This window comes from Macaca mulatta, chromosome 6 (genome assembly GCF_049350105.2).
Source record: "Macaca mulatta isolate MMU2019108-1 chromosome 6, T2T-MMU8v2.0, whole genome shotgun sequence".
Lineage (NCBI taxonomy): Eukaryota > Metazoa > Chordata > Mammalia > Primates > Cercopithecidae > Macaca > Macaca mulatta.
This window is the reverse complement of record NC_133411.1, coordinates 163,236,841-163,254,805: the sequence shown is the minus strand read 5'-3', so window position 1 is coordinate 163,254,805 and position 17,965 is coordinate 163,236,841. Positions and strand designations below refer to the sequence as shown.

At 47.2% G+C, this 17,965-nt stretch overlaps 1 protein-coding gene across 1 annotated transcript in view; it reads right to left on the bottom strand.

The window, feature by feature from the left end:
- The window catches only part of GALNT10 (polypeptide N-acetylgalactosaminyltransferase 10), a 230,771-nt gene that overhangs the window by 36,533 nt on the left and 176,273 nt on the right, over window positions 1–17,965 (bottom strand). The window contains exons 5-6 of the mRNA XM_001111603.5: window positions 8,774–8,959; window positions 4,599–4,782 (exon numbers count right to left, since the gene is read on the bottom strand). Of these exons, the coding sequence (XP_001111603.1) occupies window positions 4,599–4,782; window positions 8,774–8,959 (370 nt within the window). The remainder of the gene's footprint in view (window positions 1–4,598; window positions 4,783–8,773; window positions 8,960–17,965) is intronic.

Here is a 17,965-nt window from a genome sequence, read left to right as displayed (position 1 = left end):
ATTCATTAATAAAATGAATTTACTCTTCACCTCGACCTCATGTGGCAGGCCTCATTATCATCACCATTTTACACATGTACAACTGGAGTGCAGACAGGGAACTTGCTCAAGGCCCCATGGCTACAAAGCAGCACTGCTGGGATGTGAATCTCTAACCTAAGCCACAGTTCACACCCCTCGCCACCACAATATACTGCCTCCAGGCAGGCAGGAACACTGGAGGAGCAGGTGATGCATGCAAAGAATAGGGCATGAGAATTGGGAACCCTCACTCTCATTTCTGCTTTCCTTAACCTGCTGTGTGACCTGAGATGCAGTGTTTAACGGTTAACCCTGCGCTGCCCAGGAAGGAGGCCACTGGCCACAGGTGATGACTCCGTACTTAAAATGTGACTGGTGTGAACTGACATGTGCTGTGAGTGTGAGATACACACCAGATTTCTAAGACTTAGGATGAAAACAGTATGAAAAAACTCAATAATTTTAAAGTGTTGGTTACGTGTTAAAATGATAATATTTGAGATATACTGGTTTAAATAAGATATATTATTAAGATGAATTTTGCCTGTTTCTCTTTACCTTAAAAAGATAGTATCACATATGCGGCTTGTATTATATCGGACAGTGCTGACTTAACCTCTTTGAGCCCTATTCCCCATCTAAACAACAGAGTGATGGCTATACTTCCTATCCCACACTGCTAGTGATATGTTGGCTGCGTCCCCACCCAAATCTCATCTTGAATTGTAGTTACCATAATCCCCAGGTGTCATGGGAGGTACCTGGTGGGAGGTAATTGAATCATGGGGGCAGTTACCCTCATGCTGCTGTTCTCATGATAGTGAGTGAGTTCTCATGAGATCTGATGGTTTTAAAAGGGGCTTTTTCCTCTTCGCTCAGCACTTCTCTCTCCTGCCGCCTTGTGAAGATGTGTTTGCTTCCCCCTCTGCCATGACTGTAAGTTTCTTGAGGCCTCCCCAGCCATGTGGAACTGCAAGTCAGTTGAACTTCTTTTCTTTATAAATTACCCAGTCTCAGGCAGTTCTTTGTAGGAGTGTGAGAATGGATCAACACAGCTAGAATAGTTCTAAAAGTACCCAGTACTATAAAGAAATAAGGTATTGACTCCCCTTTGTCTTCTGGAGACTGGGGGGGTCCTGGTTTTTTTTTGGCTGGAGCCACAAATCTACTGCCTGGAAAGGCTGACAGTGTTTCTGACTTGGTGCTTCATGGGAGACTGAAATCGAGGCTTTGCACATGAAAATCAGCCTGGGTCAAAGCAGGGGCAGGGGCCGAGGAGCTGCGCGGAATAGGTAGGATATCAGCCGTAAGGCATTTGGGATGCTTGAGGCTTTGCCTCCAGAGAGAGGCCTCTCTGCCCAGCCTGTTCCGGTTTCTGCTGTGTTCGGCAATACTAGTAACAATTCTGAGGGTCCAGTGTGTGCTACTCACTTTACTGACACCATCTCTAGCTCTCACAAAGCTCTAATATTAGTCTCCTTTTCGGATGGAGATATTTGAAAATCAAAAATGTTAAATAATTTGCTCATAGTGAGTGGATAAGCTATTACTGAAAGTGGGGTCGGCCATTGAAACCATGTCTTTTAAACATCCTTGCACCATGCTGTGCCTGTAGATTGCCCACTTGCTGGGCACTCTACCATCAAGTGGGAAGGTGGGAAGCTGTGTAGAAAATGACCAGAATTTCTCTAGTGGCCACTTCCGAGGGTTCTGTCCAAGTAAAAAACAGAAGAGAGACTTCTGGAAGGAATCATGGGAGAGGATGGAGGGCCCCTAAGAAAGCATCCACGCCAGTGACTATCAACCATGGCCACACATCAGCATCACCCGGGAGCTTTAAAACACAATGATACCTGCATCCCACCCCCAGACTCCAGTGTGACTGCTCTTGAGGGAAGCCTGGGTGTGTTTACAAGCTCCCCAGGTGATGGGTCAACAGCCAGTGATCTCTGGTCAGGCCAGCTACTTCAATATCCAGATGAGGAGGCTGAAGCCCCAGAAGGCACTAGCTGGGCCTTTGCTACTGGCCAGCTGGATGACCTAGTCTTAACCTTTCCTTACTGTGCAACGAGGACGACGATGGGCCAAGACCTGTCCTTAAGTACCTTTCAATGAGTCTGCTTATTGCAAAGGTTCAAACAATAAAGGAGGTTCCATTACCCCCTTGGTTACCCTGAAAATTCCATTTTCTGGAGCAGTCTATTCTACCTCAGCCTCTGCAGTCATGTCAACTCGGACACGTTTTGTTTCCTCTCTGAACTGCAAGGCCTCCATCAGTCAAATGAGGGTAATTCTACCAACACCTGAGGATCCTACATTATTGTGAGGATCATGCACAATAATGTCAGTAGAAATTGCTTTGCCAACACAGGCCAGATGTTAGTTACTGCTGGTGTTGGTATTATTCTACAAGGATTTAGGTCAACTGAGGATTGATTCTGAGGTATACGGAAGGTGGAGCAGACTGCATAATATGATCGTGGCTAAACCATATCTTTGGTCCAGAAAGGGATCTAATAGTAGTGATCCACTGTGTTTAAGATAAAGGAGGCTTGGCCGGGCGCGGTGGCTCAAGCCTGTAATCCCAGCACTTTGGGAGGCCGAGACGGGTGGATCACGAGGTCAGGAGATCGAGACCATCCTGGCTAACACGGTGAAACCCCGTCTCTATTAAAAAATACAAAAAAAACTAGCCGGGCGAGGTGGCGGGTGCCTGTAGTCCCAGCTACTCGGGAGGCTGACGCAGGAGAATGGCGTGAACCCGGGAGGCGGAGCTTGCAGTGAGCTGAGATCCGGCCACTGCACTCCAGCCTGGGCGACAGAGCGAGACTCCATCTCAAAAAAGAAAAAAAGAAAAAAAGATAAAAGAGGCCAAGAGAAGACCACAAATGTTTGACCTGCTGCTGGAGACGTGGAATCCACTCTTGCTCTCCACTCTTGGCTCAGGCTGGTCCATTGTCCTGGCCACCTTTCATTTCCTCAAAGAAGCCCAGCTCTTCCTATCTCTGAGCCTGCCCTGGGGCCCATACTGTTAGGGGTTCCTCTCAGGAGCCCTGGGTATGTATGTACCATGCCCACGAAGATGGCTGAGCTTCCAACAGCCCTGCTTCTCAGGTGGGGAGGGTAAGACACAGAGAAGTGTGGTTCACTGGGGGCCAAACTGTGGTGAGAGGTGTGACTCCCCATTTATGGCAGTGTCTGAATCTCCGGAACCTGTGAATATGTTACCTTTTGTGGCGAAAGAGACTTCACAGATGTGATTAAGGTTAAGTACCTTGAGGTGGGGAGGTTATCTTGGCAAGCCTGATGGAATCACATATCATTAATGTAATCACAGGGCTTGTAAGTAAAAGGAGGCAGGAAAGTCAGAGTCAGAAGGAGATGTGATGAAGGAAGCAGAGGTGTGAAGGAAAGTGGGGAGAAGGAAACAGATCTAAAGATGCTATACTTCTGGCTTTAAAGTTGGAGGCAGGGGCTATGAGCCAAGGAATGTAAGCATCCTCTAGAAGCCAGGAAAGGTAGAGACATGGATTCTTCCCAAAGCATCCAGAGGGAAATGCAGCCCTGCCGATGCTATGATTTTAGCCCAGTAAGACTCATTTCAGGCTTCTGACCTCCAGAGTTTTAATCATCAATTTGTGTTGTTTTAAGCTTCTAAGTTTATAGTAATTTATCACAGCAACCATAGGAAACTAATACAGCAGGAGAGCTTGGGCTTTGGCTTTGTATCCAGAGATCTTTTCCACAACTGTTGCAGGAGAGCTGGAACAGCTCACAGGACAGCTGCAAGGACGGTGAGCCTACTACTGGGGAGAAGCCCTTTCCAGAGCTTGGAGCACCAGAGAGGGGCTGGGCTCTATTTCCATCTTAGCCACTCACAGAGCTCCTCCTTCTGGAGCCTTAGTTCTTCATCTGCAAGGGGTTGAATTCTTCATTGGTAGGTTCCTTCCAGCCTTCACATTCTAGGATGCTATGAGTCCAGCCCATCACCCTCCCCCAGCCTGCAAACTTCTGCTGTGGGACAAACTGTTATTTTCCTAACACTTCCAACTGGGTATAGCAGTATGATGGGAAAATTGGCTCCAGAAGCAGGCAGACAGACCTGCATTTGTACCTAGTGACCTGGGCAAATTACTTAGGCTCTTGGAGCATTGGTGTCCCCATTTGGAAAACATGGATAATAATTTTCACCATATATAGTTGTAGGGGGTTGAATTGGATCGGAGAGTAATGTGCTTAGTACTGGGCTGGGCACCTGGTGACAATGGTTATAACTGCATGCCAGGCTTGAGGAAGAGAGCATGAGAGACCACTCACCCCTGCTGGCAATGCTGGCAAACTATGCAGAAGTGGGCAAGGTGGAGACCAGCCTGGTGCGCCATGAGCTGAGGTTGTTGTTACAAGCTGGGAGGGATGGTGCTTCTGGCTGGGGATATCTGACACTTGGTACTAAGTGGGGCTGAGAAGCTGGACCCTCTGCATTGGGCTTTTAAGGGAGATGGTGATCCTGAGTTGTGTGCGTGTTGGGAGCAGTCATTGGGTAGCCACTGGGACCAGCCAGGGTTGTTCATACTTACTCAAATGGGTCGCTGGGGTCAGCTTTCTGCAGTTCTGGAGGGATTGGGATCCGCTTGTAGTACATCTCCCAGTCAAAGGCTCCCCGCATGGCATCCCCTGCCTGTGTCTCGTACCGAAAGTCATCATGGTCAATCACGTCAATCATCGGGCACACAATGGTCTTGCGGTTCCGAGCAATGCGGTCTGAAGAAGCCAAGAGATGCCTATCAGATGAAGCAGGATTGGGGAGCAGCTAAGTGCACCATCCTGTTCTGCAGCTTACTTGTATTTTTAACATCTCTGAACCCTCAGTTTGACAATCCATGCGGGGGAAGGGAGAGTGCAAGCTTTAAGCAAGAGGGACCAGGGTTCTCATCTCAGTCCTTTTACCATCAATGGGGCCCTGAGTCAGCTGCACAAATAATATCTCCAAACCCCAGTGTTCTCCGCTGTGCAATGGGTTAAGAAGAGGCTCTGCCTCATAGATTACGAGGACTGAACACAGTATGTTTGAAAATGCTTAGCATGCATGCCTTATTAGCCTAATGATCAGTACCACTATGGAAAAAGATAGGTTTCCTTCTGGGAAGGCCCTGTTCTAGTCCTGCGAGGCTCCACATTCCAAGTCCTGAGCTTGACTTACGGCCCAAAGCAGCAGGCACCCCAGCACTTTCCTTCATAGCAGAGTATGTGCCCCTAACAGCTCACTGGCACCCTAGGCTGTAATCAGTGAGCAAATGGCCCTCCTTGCAAGAATTCAGCTCAACTTTTTCAATCATTGGAACTATGGATGGGGGAATGAACTGCCCCAGGAAGTTTGAGCCCTCAAGACTGGAGGTATGTAAGCAGGGCCTGGTGGACCATCACCCTGCAGGGATGCCAGAGGCTGGGTGATTCCAAAGGCAAATGGAGGTCTTGACCTAGATGGCTTCATGGTCCCTTTCAGGCCTGGGAGAAGCTGATTCTAGAAAATTGAGTCTCTGTCCAACCTACCAACATAATTCCAGCTTTGGTTTGCTTTGCCTTTCTTCTTTGTGCCAAGAAACCCTGACCACAGCCAGGGGGTAACAGTGAGCTACTGGGTCCCGAATCCGCTGTGGGGGACAAGTGGGCTATTCTCAGTGCCTGGCTGCTTTGGACCAGAAGTCAAATTCAAGGCTTGGAAATGGGAGCCTGGTAGGGCCAGGGCAGTCAGCAGCTGCCTGGGGCCCAAGCTTCCTTCATCAAGTGATAGCACATTTTTCTTCCAGGGGAGAAAACAGCATTTTTGCTTTTTTCTAAACTGCAAGGCACGATCCATAGGTGGGGTCATGAAATTGATTGTGCGTGCATTTGTAATGAACCAAAAAACAATACTAAATATCAGGCTGCATTTCAGGTGATAAGGGATACTGTGACAGGTGATACTCTTTCAGGAACATGTTTCAGTCATACTGCATGAGTGTGTATATCTGTGTACTGGATTGAGATGCCCAAGGTATTTCTTACTGGGGCACATGGTTTAAAGAGTTTGAGAAATACTGTTTTTGGCAGCGTACCCCCACATGTGGATCAGGGGCCATCAGTGCCAGATGCCCCTGGGGGTGTGTTTAAAAAACTCATGTGCCTGCCCCCGACCCAGGCCTATTGAATCAGAATCTCTGGAGGCTGACTTGGATTTGCCGTGTGGACAGATTGCCCAGGGATTCTTAATGAAGCTTAAGAATCTCCTCCAGGGAAAGATCTAGAGTAGGGCCTCCCATCTAATCGTTCATGGCCCTTCAGCGGACTTCAAGTCCAAGAAGGGCTGGGACTGAGGACACAGTGCCCTGCTGGCTGCTGGCTGACTGTGGGAGGCACGAGGTCAAGGTAGCTTTGGAAGGCAGTGTTCTAAGGCACTGTGCCCACCTGGGGACAGAATGCCCAGGCTCAAATCCTGGTTTTCTCACCTCTTAGCAGTATGACCTTGGATAAGACTATCTGATGTCTCTGAGCCTCCATTTCCTTGCTGACAAAGGGGAGGAAGACAGCACCTATCTCATGGGGTCTCTGTGAGGTCCGAGTGGGATGACAGAGCCACGGCGCTCAGTGCAGCCTCTGGCACATAGTTAGTACTCGGTGATGCTCTCTGTGACCAGGATCACTGAGGGCAGCTCAGAAGCGGGAGAGGAAGGCTGAACATCTCCCTCACTCTGTGCCTCTCGGTTTTCTCGTTTGCAAAAAGTGGATAATAATGCCTGGTCTGCCTGCCTTACCAGGCAATGGTCAAATTCAAATGTCAATGTGCCTGAGAAAGTGAAGGGGTTCTGAGAGCCATGATAATGATAATGATGATGATGATGATGATGATGATGATGATGATGATGAAGGAAATGATGATCAACAGTGGCTTTCCATAGGGGAATGAATCCTTCTTAGGCTCAGAAATGTGTGTTCTCCAAAGGAGGCAGAGTGAGCTGTGCACGGAGGTGTTAATGGTTTCACAGACAAAAGCCATGATGCGCTCTGTCAGCTGCTGATATTAGCAGGGACAGACTTTTAAATCTACACTAGTGGTTCACATTTCTATTGGAAGAAGCAAAAAACGAAACAACAACAAAAAACCAACAAGGGGATGTTTCTTCCATGTATGTCTGCAGATTATGAAAATTGCCCTCATATATTTCCATAGAAACAGAGTTAAGGGCTATTTAGACTACAAGCTCAGCTTCGAACCCCACCACTTTATTCTCTTTATGAGTCACTGAATGACCCTACAAATGCGTTGTTCCTTCAGGACTATAAATTAGGCAATTTATGGTGAGGCTTTTTTCTTTTTCTTTTTTTTCTTTCAGTAATAAGAGGCAAATGCAGAATATCTCTTGGTTTAATTAAATAAACAGTTTACCAGAAATTCTGGGTTATATCCTTTCCCCAGCCCAGTGAGATCCTAGACCCTTGGGGTCGGAAGCACAGAATCGAATAAGAAAGTTCCTTGCTGATCTGTGTTACAGATTTGCGGGATTATCTTTCTGTGTGTTTGTGTGGGCTCTGCTTTCTGTCCTCTCCCTTGAATGGTGGCATACCCTAACCAGTGCTTCTCAAAGTATGGTCCCTAGAACAGCAGCACTGGTCTCACTGGGAGCTGGGTAGCATGCAACTTGTGAGGCTCCACCCCGGGCCTCCTGGATCAGAAATTGTGGATAGGGGCCAGCATCTGTGTTTTCACAGTCTTTTAAGCGATTCCGATGCACGCTCAAGTTTGCCCTAAACTTCAGTCCTCTTTGCTCCCTAAGCTTTCTATAGTGGAGAGCTTACCCATCCTTTCTTAAGGAGTTCATTTTTCTCTCCAGATGATAACTCTTCCCCAGTCTGCCTCCAGCCCTGGCTGTGTCCTTCACCTGACTCCCAGTCTCAGTGGGACAGTTCCTCTTCCGTGTCTGCCTGTCAGAACCAGCACACTGCCCTCGTCAAAACCAAACTCCTCAAGATTCAGGCCTGATTCAGGCACGTTTCACCCAGCCTCCAGTCTTCCCATCTCCCATCTGTCTGTAGGCTGTGGTGGTGGGCTCCTGGATCATGCTGCCCTCTCTACAGCCCTTCCCTGATATCTGCCAGGAACGCTTGTCTAAGAGGAAGTGAATACAGGGAGGCAATATATAACTGCGAAGGAGAAGAGACTTTCGAGCCCGACAGATGGTGACTTTGACACTTATGGCCCAAGGGGACAAGCGAGTCATTCAACATCTCAGAACCTTAGTTTACTACATAAGGGGTATACTTATGACCTGCATGATTTTGTGAGAATTAGAGATAATGCTTATAACTACCTGGCTCACAGTGGCAGCACAGTCTATGGTAACTCTTCTAAGTTGACATGATGATGACCCCCACAGTTTGGCTATTAACAGCAAACAGCATGGGCTTGCTTTGCAATAAAATGAAATAATCTGAGGAAAGCAGTCACGTCACTAGATGCAGATATGCTGTGTGACTTTGGGTAAGTCAGTTCTCCTCTCTGAGTCTTAACTTCTCTGTCAAATGAAGGCACAGGACTGGTTAGATTTTAATTTTGAGCACTCCTGAGCTTCTGAATCCCTCATGGCACCTGGCATTGTGCTGGGGGCATCTCGAGCAGGCAAGGGAAGCCTCATGGGTGGCTCTCTGCTGCAGGAGGGGGCCACTGGCGCAGGCTCATTGCAGTTCGCCTCCCTCCAAGTGGGAAGGGCTCCCTTACCGAGCAAGGGGGGAAGCCAGTTGACATTGGCTTCACAGTGTGAATCCAAGAACGTGATGACATCCCCAGTTGCCACTGAGGCCCCCAGCATTCGGGTCCTTATCAGCCCTTCCCGTTTCTTGGTTCGAAGAATTCGCACGCTGGGGAAAAGAGCCATGTAGTCTTCAAGAGGCTTCTTCAGGTGCTCTATGAGACAGAAGAGGACAGACGGGTGAGAACAGTTGCTTAGTAGTCATCCTATGACTGCTCCCTTACATGTGAACTGCACTTCACAGTCTAGAAACAGCTTTCCTGTACACTGCCTCACCAGACCTTTCAGACAGGGCGAAGAACGGCAGGGCTCATCACCTGTGTACTACAGATGGAGAAATTAAGGCTTAAAGAGGTCCAGAGATGGTACCACGACCTGGAACCCTTCTGTCCAAGGGTGTGAGTATTTGTGGTTTATGCCTGACTGGGAACCGTTCCCTCATCTTCTGGTAACAATATTTTTATTTTTCTTTGGAACACTGCCCCTTCCCTTCTCAGTCCATTAGACTTTGGTGGGGCTGATTCCATTCCATGGGTCCAACATGTGGTATAGGCCTGATCAGTCAGGGCATTCCATTCCCTTGGCCACGGTGATTGTCTCAAGGATGGCCATGTGACCTTAGTTGGTCCAAATAATGGGTCCTGAGAATGTTTTCTAGGATTATTGAAAAATGAGACCCTTTCCTTTTGCTAGTTGGTTGGCCCTAAGTTTGGAGCCACTGGTGACATCTTTGGTGAAATGAGGTGATGAGAGGTGGTAAGCGAATATGATGAGACTGAAGCCAACCTGTAAAAATAGGAGTCAAGACATGGAGAGAGAGAAAGACATTGTCCTGATGACATTTCAGTTCCCTAGACCCACGTGCCTGAAGCAGACAGACTCCTAGATGCTCTTATTACACAAGACAGCAAATTCCTCTCCTTGCTTATCCTAATGTGGGTTGGATTTCTGCCCCAAGCCTGGATAAATTGTTTTAAATAAATATCAAAGACAGTCTATTTCTCCTAAAAGTCTCAGCCTCAACGTTGGTGTCTCTTGATTTTAATCAGGCTTGGTGTCCTTTATGAAGACTCTAGGACGGCTGCAAAAGAAACCTACAGCATACATCATACTTACTGATGAAGTGTGGAATGCTTTCCTCCTCTGATCAGGAGAAAAGCTGTATGCTTTCACAACATCTATTCAATATTGTACTAGAATTCCCAGCCAGTGTAATTGGTAAGAAAAAGAAAAGGCATAAGGATTAGATATACAGCCAGTGAATTCCTGGGTTTGCTGTGGAAACATGATGGTCTTCTTCTAGCTGTGTTTCCCCAGTCACTGACAAACATACACTACCATCTAGATTTTTGCCACATTCATCTACTTTACTACAATTTACTTAGTTGTTTTAAAAATCAACTTTTACAAATTAAACTTTTTATTAAATTTAAAGGGAAACTTTAAACACCATAGATGAAAAATTGGTATCATTTTTAATAAAGAGCTAATAATTAAAAATCTCCAACAAATAAAAACTTGCTGTAAGGTTTTAGATTTCTACCAGATACTGCTGCCTCTCCACAACTGTGAGCTTAAGGTCTGTCCTCTCTTTGTCAAGCAGGGAGCTATGGAAAACCCACCAAGGCTCCTCATTTCAGGTGATCAGAAGAATGAAAGAGAATTGAAAAGAGAAGGCTTTCCCTCCACATGATCCAGTGTTACTTTTAATGCAAAGTCTCTGAACCACCTGTAATCATTTTAGGTGTGACTTAAAATCACTTTTGGGCCAGGTACTGTGCCTACAATCCCAGCACTTCAGGAGGCTGAGGTGGGGGGATCGCTTGAACCGGGAATATTGAGGCTGCAGGGAGCCATGATCGAGCCACTGCACTCCAGCCTGGATGACAGAGCGAGAACCTGTCTCAATGAATGAATGAATGAATGAATGAATGAATGAATGAATGAAAGAAAAAAAATGACTTTTGCATTGGTACACTTAGGGAAACACTGCTTCCATCACTGTGATTTTTGTCACCAGGAACTTCATTGAGATGAAGTGTGTTTCGTGTTATGTTGTCTGGCATCTTGTAGGCAGGAGAAATTAGAATACAGAGAAAAGATTATCTACATACATACAATCAGAAGCTAGAAGGCTAAAAAATGCTCCAGGTCTCTTCTTGCTTGTGCGCAAAGATTAATATGGCTTCCCTCGCCCTTTCCCACTTCTCTTTGGAACAGTGACTCTGTAGAAAGCAGAAATCAATTTGCCCTAATTGAGGGACTAAATCTTTCCAAAAGAGACTTTCTTGGGCAACAAGACAAGATAGCAAGAGGCATGATCACACTCCAAATATGCTGCTGTTCGGGCAGGAACACTATGTTTGAAAAAAGAAAAAAATCCATAGTCATTGTCTGTGACCACCGCTTCTTCTTGGCTGGGTTCAACTGATAGGTCATTACGACGAGAATGAGATAATCTCCTGTACCACACACCACTACTCCCATCAGAGGGAGAAATATCACCCTGGCCGGCTCTAATCATTGAGGCCCCCACTTGGGCAGAGCCCTATCGCTAAATCACCCCGAACGCAGATGGCCACAGTCATTACAGAGTGACCAATTAAGGCCTTCTGACAGCTTGTGGTAAAGTCAGAGCAATTATTTAGGGGCAATTATGCTCCTTATTAGACAGTGCATTTATACAAAATCAGGACTGTTGCTCTATTTTACCACACTATCTTCCTGGATGAGGATATTTCATAAAGTCATACAGTTTTAGATCTGGGAGGGACTTTAAATGAAGATGATGATGATTATGATGACAATTATAGAGAACAATTACAGAGCCCCTGCTCGCATGCAAAACTCCTTATTTCACCTGCATTATCTCTGATACCCACAACACCACCACAAACTGGGTACTATAGAAGGAGATGCTGAGGCTCAGAGTGGAGGACATGAGCCACTCAAGGAACATAGTTTATAAACGAGGATGCCAAAGTCTAAGACTCACCCTGCTTGATTGTAAAAGAACAGGCTCTTCCTACTGCACCAAACCTCATGTCTGCCTCGCTTTAGTCAGTCCCTTCATTCTACCCAGAGAAGAGCAGGGAGAGTCAGAGAAGTTAAATGTCTTACCTAGAATCAAACAGTGGGTCCTTGACACAGCAGGATTATAACCCAGTTCAGAGCTTTTTCCAGCCTCAGATTTACCCCAGCTTCATAAGCCCTAAGGCAGGGCCGACAATCTGCGTTCACCAAAGTGCCCACACTGATGGGTTTGGAAGGGACACCTAAAGCTCTGTTAAGAAAGATTCTGAGGCTGTATCCTGGCTCAGTATGAAAGTGTCAGGACTGAGAAGAGATGCCTCAGCATCTGACACAGCATCCCTAATGCCACATACTCATCATCCCTATTTTAGGGGCTGGCTGCCCTGATTGTAAACAGCACAGAATTGTTTTTATCCTTATTACCCCTAATTTAATAAAGATTCAGAGCCATCAATAGACACTGAGGCCGATTCTGAAGGTGGGAGCGCCCATCATTGTAAGGCATTACACAGGTGTTAGATGAGCACTTGTCAGAGAGCTGACAGATGGTTTCTGCGGCACATACATCTGGTGCCCCACCCATATCCCCTCTCAGCATTTAGTCTCATGCCTGCCTGCCCACCACCTGCCAGCATCTGCCATTCTTCCCCAGTGGCTGCACAGGTCCATGTGTCAGACCTCGGCCAACAACCCCCCGAGCTCCCTCGCCCCTCAGGTGGGATGACACTGAACACATGCTCCACACTGGCTCCCAGAATTCCCGGTGGACCATGCATAGCCGCCCGCAGTGCTGCCTGTCACGGGCACTCTTCCTGGGGGCCCCTCTTTCTGTTCTCACTTACTTACTTTCTTGCTGATATTTCCTGGCATCTCCTCCCAAATAAACTATTTGCACTGTCCCAGGATCTGCTTCAGAAAACCCAAACTCAGATTCCAAGGAGCAGGCATGACTTAGAAGATCTCCGAAGCTGAATGCGTGATTCCATGAAGCTCACAGTGATAACTTCAGCACAGCAACATGCAGTTCTTTGGTGCCCACTTTCTCCGAACAATGGCTAACATGTTTTTAGTACTCACTCAAACCACGGCCCCAGAAGCTTTACACCTGTTTAATCCTTTAATATTCACAAAAACTCTATGAAGCTAGTCACTAATTAGTATCCTCATTTTGCTGACGAGGAAACTGAGGGCACAGAGAGGTTAAGTAACTTTTCCAAGCTCCACACAGTAAGTGGCAGGTATCGGATTAAAACCCAGGCGATCTGGCTCCAGAGTGTAGTTTTCTTTGTTCAACTTTCAACATTAAGAATCGCTGCAAACATAGTTTTAAAAAGTAGAACAGAATGATGAACCTCCCATGTACCCATCCTTTAGCTTTATGTCTCTTGTTTCATCTCTGTCCCTGCCCATGGGATGATCTGGAAGCGAATGGAGTCTGTACTTGTAACCACCAAGCTGTAAGAGGAGAAGAGCCCAGGGGATTAATGGAGAAGGATGTAACAACTTCAACTTGTAGAACTCTTGCTCCTCTCCCAAGAACACTCCCAATAAGCTATCTCAGTGTTGGGCAGGCAGTAACTTCTCAGGAAATACTTGATTATCCCACTGGACTCCTCAGAGCCAATGCAAGGAGGATGGGGCAGGCAGGTAACATCACTTCTGATATCACTGGAGAGAAAACGGAGACCTAGGGAAGGGAAAGCCTTGCCCCAACTCTCTCAGCTGGTGAGGTCTGAGTGAGGCCAGAACTCAGGGCCCACGCTTCCCAGAGTCCTCTCCCTACATGCTGTCCTGAGTGTGTGCACATGTGTGTGTACACACACACACATATACACATACACACACACACACTGTGGTGTGTCTGGGGCCTGTGGCTCTCTTGGTTCCTGTCTTAAAGTGGAGCCTCTTCCTCCTGTCTGGTCTGAAGGGTTCTTAGGACTCTGATGATGGTTCTACCGGGTTGACTGTGGCACAAGGAGAAGTTGTTGTGGCTTGAATCATATCCCCCAAAAGATATATTGAAGTCCTAACCCCTGGTGGTTGTGAATGTGGCTTTATTTGGAAATAGGGTCTTTGCAGATGTAGTTATGTTAAGATGAGGTCATACTGGATTAGGGTGGGCACTCATCCAATGGCTGGTATATTTTTAAGAAGAGAGAAATCCGGACCAAGACACACAGAGAGGATACTGCGTGATGATGGAGGCAGAGACTGGAGTAGTGAGTCTACGAGCCAAGCAATGCCAAGGCTTGCCAGCAATACCAGAAGCTGGGAACAGGCATGAAATCCTCTCAAGGCCTTCAGAGACAGCAGGACACTTTGATTTTGGACGTGTAGGCTCCAGAACTGTGACAGAATGAAATTCTGTTTTAAGCCACCCAGTTTTTGGTTCTCTGTTACAGCAGCCCTAGGAAACTAAGATAGGAATGGTAAGATTCTCACGCACTGGCACTGTGACAGTGACACGGCAGAAATACAGCCTGCTGGCGGCCTCTACTGAGCCTGGTCTGGAGCACTGCACTCCATGGCCTATGCACCGGCCAGGGCTCGCCCCTCTGTAGTCTAGACTGTTTGTAGCCATTCGAGCAGTCTTTAAAAGGAGCAGTACGTTGCATCTTGTTACTCTTCCACTCTCCTGTTTAAATTTAAACCCTTCAATGGCTTCCCCTGGCTCTCGGAAGAAGGGTCATAGAGCAAGGCGTGCACAGTCAGTCTCTGTTCCCTCTCCAGCCTCGTCTTGCTCCCCCCCTCAACGATGCTCCCTCCCTTACTATCTTATTTCTGGTGTTCAAAGGCCTCATGATGTCCCCTTCAGCCTCAGGGTCTCTGCCCATGCTGGTCCTTCTGCCTGGATTGGTTGACATCCCAAGGCCTCCACACAATTCCTCCCAGTTAACTCCAGCTCACCCTTCAGATCCCAGTGCAAACTTCAACTCCTTACAAAGCCTTTCTTGATGTACTCAAACCTCAGTAGGTTCCTATGTCAGCCCCTTGCAAAGGCCTGGAACTCATCCTTCAAGGCACTCAGCTCAGATCACCCTGCATATTTGTGGAATTCCTCACTGTCTCTTTCACTCAACCCTAAGCTTATGAGGGCAACTTCTGTGAATGGTCCTCTCACCAGGGTGTCCCTCTTGCCTAGCACCCAAGCCAGAGGCGTCTGTGAACCTTCATCTTGTCTGAATTTCACAAGCCTTTGAAGGAAGCAGGTCCTAGTTCCACACCTTCACTTCAAGACAAGGTCCAGAAAACAATTCTCGTCCAAGGCTACACAGCTAACAAGTTACGTGCTGAAGACAGGATTCAGATATAGTTTCGTTTGTTCAGGAATCTTCACTACTCTGTGTAATCAGATCAATTCCCAAGTGGAATATTTCAGAGTTTCAATCTCTGATGCCACTGAGCCTTGCAGAAACACCACTGAGGAGCACCAAAAGTAGAGGAGCTCTACTGTGCCATGATCTGGCAGGACGCAGAGCATCTGGGAGAGCACCCCACGGAGTGGCCCAAGAGGGAAGAAGAGGAGGAGCAGCAGAAGGGAAGCAGGGAGGGGCCACCAGCCAGATGAGTCAGCAGCATCACCAGCGTCGGTTCTCTGGCCCCTGGGGTGCTGCTAACCATGCAGAGGCTTGAACTGGCTCTGGGACTTGTAGGTGTTCCGGGTCTTGTCAAGTCTTCGTTCTGCTTGGCTTCTGCTCTTAAAGCACCATAGTTCATCTGTTTCCTGGGATAGATTTATTCACTTGTAAATCTTGGTGTATCACAAGGTACCGGCAATCCATTTGGAGAGAGAGGAGAGTACACGTTAGTAAATAGCATCATCCCTTATCCTGTTTTGATACTCCGGTGTTTCCAACCAAAGGAAATGTTAAGATGAGGTGGGCCCTCACCTTTATCATCATTGTCATGATTTTTGTCAGGTGCTTACCGTGTGCCTAGGTCCTGTGCTGTCTGTCATTTCATTCTTTTTTTTTTTTTTTGAGATGAGGTCTCGCTCTGTCGTCCAGGCTGGAGTGCAGTGGTGCCATTTCAGCTCACTGCAGCAGTGCCATCTTAGCTCACTGCAGCCTGCACTTCCTGGGTTCAAGTGATTTTCCTACCTTAGCCTCCCGAGTAGCTGGGATTACAGACCTGCACCACCATGCCCGGCTAATTTTTGTATTTTTTGTAGAGATGGGGTTTCGACATGTTGGCCAGGGTGGTCTCGAACTTCTGATCTCAAGTGATTCACCCATTTCGGCCTCCCAAAGTGCTGGGATTACAGGCATGAGCCACCGTGCCTGGCCTCATTTCATTCTTGTGACAAATCTCCTAGTGACAACTCTCGTGACAACTTTCTTAGACAAAGAGAAACTGAGTCTTAGAAAAGTTCTATGTGAATCTGTGTTCAGACAGCTGGTAGGTGACAGCCAGGAATCAGAGCAGGTGTTTCTGATTACAAAGCTATTATTATTAACCATGCAACTACACCACCTCTCAATGCCCTCAGTCTCTCTATTCTGCCTGGCAAATACCAGTTTCCAACCCTAATCCTCTAGGATGTCCAAGGCTTTCCCTTGCTTGAAAAACTTACAGACAGGTAAATATAAACAGCAGGAAAATTAAAAAGACAGGTTGAGAAGGAAAGCTATGCTTATACCAGGATGGGTTTTGGCAGGTGAAATGTACAGGCATTTAAGCATCATTTACTGTTTGGAAAAGGGAAACAGATCAGCCCTTCAGGAAAGACATACTTTTTCTGGCTCAGATCCCCAGGAGGAATTTCAGAGAGTGGCAGAGCTGAAAGGAAGCTCAGAGTTCAGCTAGAAAACCTTTGTTTTCCTTTGACATGAGTCTGCTCATAAGACAATTTCAGGCATAATGGACACTTTCGATGAGCAGCTTGGAAAGCTGGCCACTTCCTTTCTTTCCCTTCCCTTCCTCCTCTTCTTTTTGATAACAGCTTTACTGAGATATAATTCACATATTATGCAATTCACCCATTTAAAGCATACAATTCAATATCAACCAGCCATTTCTTGCCCCACTGAAAGCAGAGAGCCAGCTGAACCTCAGCGAGAGCATCTCTGCGGAGGAGAATTCAGTCCAGTTTAATCAGGAAAGCATTTACTGAGCTCCTGCTGTGCCACGAGCTATGCTGGGTACATTCCTTCCTGGTGAACTCATACAGTGGTTTTCAAAGTGTGGTTCCAGACCAGATGCATCAGCATTGTTTGGAATTTAGTAGAAATACGCATTTTTAGGCCTCAGCTTAAACCTACAGAAGCAGATGGGTGGAGCCCACTGAGCCGGATTTTAACAAGCCCTCCTCGTGATTCTTAGGCATGCTAAAGGTTTGAGGATCACTGGTGTGACATAATGCCGAAGGTGAGTTCAGAAAAACCAACCTAGGCCATCTTGATCATATTAGGAATTCTAAGTGATCAAAATCAGAATCCCATGTTTCCTGCTAGAATAATAGAAAAACTGAAGTTCCTTTTTTTTTTTTTTTTTGAGACGGAGTCTCTCTCTGTCACCCAGGCTGGAGTGCAGTGGCGTGATCTCGGCTCACTGCAAGCTCCGCCTCCCGGGTTCACACCATTCTCCCGCCTCAGCCTCCCGAGTAGCTGGGACTACAGGCGCCGCCACCACGCTCGGCTAGTTTTGTTTTTGTATTTTTAGTACAGATGGGGTTTCACCGTGTTAGCCAGGATCTCCTGATCTCGTGATCCGCCCGCCTCAGCCTCCCAAAGTGCTGGGGATTACAGCTGTGAGCCACCGCACCCGGCCAAACCTGAAGTTCTTTAAGGAATCCAAGACTATTCTGCCCCCTAACCCAGCAAACCTGTAAGCGGGAGGGTGCTGGCTTGGGTGCCCTCACATCCCTCCTCCTGTCTCTGAGCACAGCCCTCAGATTCACACTGGTCCCCACCTAGCCTGGCTGCGTTGTTTCCATCCTCTCACCTTCAAGTGAGAAAAGGTCTGACAAATGAACACATCTCCCAATAGCGCTCACAGCAAAGGTTGCCAAACCTCAGCCCTAAGAACCCCCAAGGAAGCTGGTTTCCACACAGATGCTGAGGCAGTCTCACAGATTCTGATTCTATATTTCTGGGAACGGTGGCTTTCAAACCTTTGACTGTGACTCA